The sequence below is a fragment of the Plecotus auritus genome, assembly GCF_963455305.1.
Source record: "Plecotus auritus genome assembly, chromosome: 3".
In the NCBI taxonomy this organism is placed as follows: Eukaryota; Metazoa; Chordata; class Mammalia; order Chiroptera; family Vespertilionidae; genus Plecotus; species Plecotus auritus.
In genome coordinates this window covers 56,195,759-56,202,020 of record NC_137772.1, presented here as the reverse complement: position 1 = coordinate 56,202,020, position 6,262 = coordinate 56,195,759, and the positions used below count along the sequence as shown (strand labels likewise).

At 46.2% G+C, this 6,262-nt stretch overlaps 1 protein-coding gene across 1 annotated transcript; it reads right to left on the bottom strand.

Annotated features, from left to right (window-relative positions):
• Window positions 1–340: 340 nt before the first annotated feature.
• On the bottom strand, window positions 341–5,530 carry SLITRK1 (SLIT and NTRK like family member 1). The gene is made up of 2 exons (XM_080658633.1): window positions 5,172–5,530; window positions 341–4,739 (listed from the first exon to the last, which is right to left on the bottom strand). The coding sequence occupies exon 2, from the start codon at window positions 4,685–4,687 to the stop codon at window positions 2,597–2,599; it is 2,091 nt and encodes a 696-aa protein (XP_080514759.1). The 5' UTR covers window positions 4,688–4,739; window positions 5,172–5,530; the 3' UTR covers window positions 341–2,596.
• Between the last annotated feature and the right edge of the window lie 732 nt (window positions 5,531–6,262).

Sequence of the window (6,262 nt, the reverse complement as noted above, 5' to 3'; positions counted from 1 at the left end):
AAAAATTACTGTCATGCCTCACTAGGTATTTTTAGTTAAGTGTCACTTTCCACCAGAGACTTAGAACATCTGCCATCTTTTCTTTGCCTTCTTGGGGTCATAATACTGTCAAATACCTGGCTCTTCCCTTTCCCCAACTTTTCCATCACAAATAAATCTGTCCATTGCTTACCAGAAACCCAGTTGTATGTCCCATGAAAGGAATTAAGGCCTTCATATGAATAATAAATAAAAAGCAACTTATAATATTTGTAGGTTACCATTTCACCACTATGAAATGTAGTCCACAAACAAAAGAATCAAGAGAGAAAATGATGAATGGCCTTAGGAATAGTCATGGTTTATAATAAAGATTTTATTTAAAAAGCATTAAAATAAATAATACATACTCCAGAACATCACTGTCACTGTTCTGGGAAATTACTTCTCTTTAGAATATGAGTTCTAGAAGGCAAATCTTCTTACAACTGCTCTGGGGCCTTTCATTTGTCCTTTACAATCTATATAGATATATATTTTCTTGATCTGTGGTCTGCAGTCTTTTAACACTTCTCAATGGTGGATATGTGGTGGAATGCAGACCCCATCAATATGTGTAGTTTTGTTTGCATTTTGTCCCTTAACTGCTGATAAAGCAGACCACTTGGAAATCCCAGAGGAATATAATTGAGGCCAGAGTTACATTGGCTCATAAAATTCAAATAGTTCAATGCTGTTTCTTGTTAATTACTGAGTCACAACCAGAAATCCAAATGACGGGATAGAAACACTTCTTTAGGATAATGATTGATTTCCATAAAGATAAGTGTTTTAACAAATTTCAATATGCAGTTGCTGGGGCGGGCAGGGTGGGTGGGCATTAATTAGTTTTACCGTTTTCAGCAGATGTTGAATTCAAAACGCCAGCAGCATCTCAAATGCCAGTCATTAAGGCTGTCTTTCATTGAAGAATGCTGACCAATGAAATCTCCACTCTGTTTAATGAGACCGATCTATGCAGAGTCAATTAAATCAAATCTTTACTAACATCCTCAGTATATCTGCAGTGTGTGCAGCAGCAGCAGAAAAGCAGCAGGAGGGATTTCCAGTATTAATAAGGGATTCACTGCCGCATAAGGAAAGGGGAAAAAAAGGAGGGCGCTGTTGGGGGAAGACCTTACTTAATCCACAGGAAAATCTGGAAAAGTCGGGGCGGGGATGGAGGGGGAAGGGACGGGAACTACGTAAAAGGTAAAAGCTAAGTAAGAGGATTAGAGAAAGAGCCTTAAAGCAGCTCTGGAAGGGATCCACCCCCCACCTTTCCCCCTCCCCTGTCCCTTCCACCGCAAATCCAGTTTACCAGTTGCAAATATGAAGCTGGAAAAATGTAAGGACCAAGAGTTGAAAACATTTTCACTTTAATACTGAAAAAATATGCCATTATAAAATCCTTGAATAGAATTAGTAAGTTTCACGTGCTTCCTCGGTTCTTTTTCCTACTTTGTAAGTAAGATTTACACCAGCACAGAATTGCTACCATAGGATCGCAGCCTAAGCACTAGAGTGACATTAATTGGTCATGCTTAACTGCCTCAAAATCTTTTCTTTTTTTCTTATTTTTAATAATTACACTGATACTATAATAGAAATCATGGGTACTTATTTTACATTCAGATGGAAGGCCTTATTGGAAATGTATAGAAAAATATTCCCCCTTCAAAACAAAAATAAAACCGAAACAAACATCACCATCAAACTAAAACGATGAACCCAAAACAACCCAGGAAAACGTCTCTCAACAAAATACATTTTTAACTCATAAAATGGACTGATGACTAATCATGCAAATGTCTTAAATAAAACCTTAACATTTTTTTTTCACAGTAAACATACTCTCCGAACTGCCTACCTATCACAAATAATGGCGAAATGGCACTTCTGATTATACTGTACTTGTGTATAGAAAGTTTGATACGATGGGACTTATCAGGTAAGAGGGTGGGTGCTGTGAACTGACGCTCTCTCCAGTCGCCGGGGAGGGCAGCGTCCCTGGAGCGCGTGGATTCCATGCGAGCCATGCAGCACTTTTTGTTTGTTTTTTTTCTCAGAAGTCAAAGTTATTTATTTACAATACATTCATGCCTTCGTGCAACTGCCCATCCCTGCGTCGCCAACAGGGAACGATCACGCCCCCTCCTCGCGGGGCTAATCCACGGGGAAAAATAGATATCTATCTCTCTATATAGATGTGGGTATGTGTATATATGTATAGGACCACGACAGCCATCCCCCACCAGTTCCTCCGCAGAGGGCCCGGGCACTGTCTCGGTCTTTGAGCAGGGCCCCTGCTGGGCTTTGTCTAAAGGGGCTCTCGCTGGGCTGGCAGCAAAGAGCGATTTGGCAGCGCTCTCCCAGCCACAGTCTGCTCTTTGTTTCCAGGAGGGAGCCAAGGAGTCAGACCCTCTCCGTGGAGCGAGTTCACAGTTATTTATTTACTTATGTCCATCAAGCCTCGGGGCGCACTGGACTTGGGTCTGGGCTTCAATGACCCCCGGGATGTCGGCCAGGGGAGGGAGCATCGTCTGCCCCCCTCCCCTGCTCTACCGGGGTCGGGGTCTTAGTCTGAGAGCGAGTGGGAGCCACAGTCATACACTCTGTGCGCCCCATCCGCGTTGTAAGGCCCATTGTGCCAGTAGGAAGAGTCACAGACTGTCTGTAGGGAATTGATTTCGGACGCAGAAGAGTTGGCATCTCTTCTCTTGGAACGCTTGCGATTCCTCAGGATAAACACGAGCATGCCCACCACAGTGAAGGCGGAGGTGACGAACACCAGCAGCAGTCCCGGGACCAGCACCGAGATGGACACCCTGCTGGTGTCTAGGTAGGAGTTGGAGTGCGTCCCAGTCTCCGCCAACCCGGTGCTGTTTTTACTGTGCGAAGTGAGCGTGGGCGAGATCCTCGCGTACAGCTGGGGGCAGATCTCGTCGTTGGAGAGGAGCATGACGTCCTTCCGAAAGAAGTTCACTGGCGTCTCGCACTTGAGGTCGCTCATCAGCACTTCGGAACCCAGGCGCTCTGCCCATTGCTTGAAAGGCACGATGGTGCAGGAGCACTCCCACGGGTTCCCGTGCAGGTCGATCTGGATGATGGAAGTTAATTGGTCCAGCACCCCTGCCACCGGGAGGTACATGAAGTAATTATTGTGCAGGCTGAGCTTCGAGAGCGAGACCCCGGCGAACACGTCCACGGGGAGGGACCTCAGCAAATTGTTGTTGAGAATGAGGATCCTCAGTTTGGGCATGGCATTGAAGGTGCCCGGGAGGATGAGCTGGATCGCGTTGTACTCCACGTTCAAGTACTCGAGGTTTTGCAGCCCCGCAAATTTCTCCCGGGACAGTGTGTCCAGGTAGTTGCTATCCATATACAGCCACCGGAGGTCCAAAAGGTTCTTAAAAGTATTGTTTTCTACAGTGGCGATGTTATTGTTGCCCAGGTCCAACAGAATGAGATTCTTGTAATCCACAAAGTGCGATTTGCGGATGCTGTGGATCTTGTTATCTCGCAGGAAAAGCTCCTGCACGTTGGAGAGCTTGGGCTTCAAATCAGCCAAGCTGCTCACGTTCCGGTTGTTGCAGTTCATCTTTAACCCGGACCCCGGGACGTTGTCGCAGCTGCAGCCCCCAGGGCAGGGCAAGCCATTGGCTGGGGGTTTGTTTCGGGCGCTGCCGGTCGCTATCGCTGCCGTGGGTCTGATTTTGATCTGCCAGTTGCCTGGGATCTTTGTACCTCCGTTCGGAGCAGAGCCCGGGGTGGCATGATCCTCTTGCCCATTTGTCTTGAAAGGAGTTGGCAGGGGGCCAGGAGCGAAGGTCTCTTCTTGGGCAGGGGGCGCCGGAAGACTAGAATCCACTCTGTTTTTCAAAGGACACAAGTCCTGTTCGGTGGTTTCATTGAGGTCTTTACCCTGCAGTCTGGTGGGGGCTTCGCAGACCACTCGGCCGATGAGGGCATTTTTGGGAATGTTTTCGAGCCATTCTTTCAGGGAGAGCAGATCACAGGTGCAGTCCCACGGGTTATCCTCTAGCAGGATCTCAGCGATGCCAGGGATTTGCTCCAAGACCTCCTCATAGGGCAGCGTCTTCAGCCTGTTTCCCCGGAGGTCGAGGTGGGTGATGGGCACGTACTGGAATACGTTGGCAGGTAGGGTGCTGATGAGATTGTCGTTTAAAATGAGCACCTCCAGCTTGTTCAAGTCTTGGAAGGCCCCCGGGTCTATATCCCGTAACAAATTAAAATCAGCCTGGAGGTATTCCAGATCGTCCAGCCCCAGAAAAGTCTGCTTTCGAAAAGACTTGATCTTGTTGTTGTTGATATGCAACCTTTTCACCAGCTGCAGCCCCAGAAAAGCCCCAGGAACGATTTCATGCAAGCCATTGTTTTCCATGTGCAAACTAACCGCATTATAAAAGTTAGCAAACTCATTAGGGAAAAGTCGAGTGAGGGAATTGCCATGCAGAAATAGATGGTAAAACTGGGAAGTCGGGGCTGTGAAACGCTGCAGACTTGTAAAGCCCTTTTTTTCACAGTCTACGTGGAGGTCCCCTTCTATCTCATTGCAGGAACAGATCTTCTCTTTGCAAACGTCCCCTGTAACGTTTCCAGCGGCAAAACAAAGAGACGTCTCCAGCAAAAGAATCCAAAGCAGCATTTTTAAAGCGAGCAATTCATCCCGATCTCATCACAAAGTAACAGCGACCATCCTGCTCGCCACAGACACAATTCAAGTTCATTTAGTGCTCCAATGTCCGAACCCAGGGAAGGAGAAGAAAAGGGTTTGGGGGGGTGGGGGTGGATTCCTTCCTCCCTAACCCCCCCGCACTGCAACAACCCAGGCGCCAGTCAATAATTATACCCACAAACTATCCAGGCACGTAGTGCAAGGCAAGCAAAAAAAAAAAAAAAAAAAAAGTAGAAAAATAACCCCACTCTCCCTAAACCTTAAAAAAAAAAAGAGGTTAAATATATACGTATAAATTAAAAATGCACACTTAACAGAATCCCATCTAGTGGTCTTCACTAATGAAAGGGAACAATGCTAGTAATTAGAAGCAAGTGCATGTTAGAGAAACAAGCAGAGGGTTTGCAGCGTAGTACAGGCGCACTGCCTGTGCATGGCTGTGCGTCGGACTGACCTTGCCTCTATGATACAAAGCAGGGGTTTTCGGCGGCTTCTGGTGGTAGGCTGTTGATGGAGTTCTTGCTGTAGCTGTGGGTTGCCGAGAAGTCCCCCCGAGGTGCTGTCCAGTGCCCCCGGTGCTGAAATCACGCTCGACCGAAACACTCACACTGCTGAACCAATGGCGCTGGAAAATTTCCGCAATCGCTGCGTTTTGTGGCTGTCCATCCTTTTCGTTTCCTTCCCTTCGGGTCCTCTTTAGCCTTTTCCCCCTCCCCCGCCCTGGGCTCTGGATCTCGGTTACAAGCTCGTTTCTTGTTCTCCTTCTCTTGCTTCTGCTCTTTCGGAATTACGTGGAGGGGGCGGAGGGCGGGGGGCGAGTTGTCTGAGGGAGGAAGAGAGCGCGAGAATGGGGAGGGGAGAAAGAAGAGAGTTGCTAAGAAGCTCTGCTCGTTCCAGCCTGGTGCACTCTGAAAGATCTGACACCCTCTGCTGATCTGCAGTAGCAAAAATCCATCTGGTGAGGGAATGCTGAAGGAAAAAAAAAATCAATCCACGTACAGGGCAAGCGTTAAAAATGTGGGTATTAAAGGCTGTCGATCCACGTAGACGCTTTTATTTTAAATGGATTATTTAATTATTTTTGCATGCTGGAAACTTTACCCTTTCCTTTCCTTAATGACCTCGCAGCACCCACTAGCTCCAGTGTTGGGAAAAGAGTGCTTTTAAAACATTTATTTCCCAATGGCTTGAATAAAATTAGTGTCAGGGTGTCAAGCGAACAGCAAATTGAGGTAATTATACTGCACGCCATTTTCATCGGTGCTTTAAATGCATTTCTTCCGTCTCTGCAGTACAGTGTGTTTTATGCTACTTGATGTCTTTGAAACCTTTTTTTATTTGGTATGTGGAAAGTGGCTATTTGAAACATATATTAATATCACATATATTTTATATAATAGCATAATTGGGTGTGGGTTTTTTGTTGCAAGGTATATAATTTAGGCACATTCTTTTCTTTTTAAAACTTGATATAGAATTTTTAGTCAATTTGGTCATTGAGAGTTAGAGGTTTCTTTGATTTTTCTTAAATGTGATTTGTCTGCA

Bases quoted from the DNA above. Each gene is read 5' to 3' on its own strand.
- SLITRK1 (XM_080658633.1), bottom strand. From the start codon at position 4,687: ATGCTGCTTTGGATTCTTTTGCTGGAGACGTCTCTTTGTTTTGCCGCT.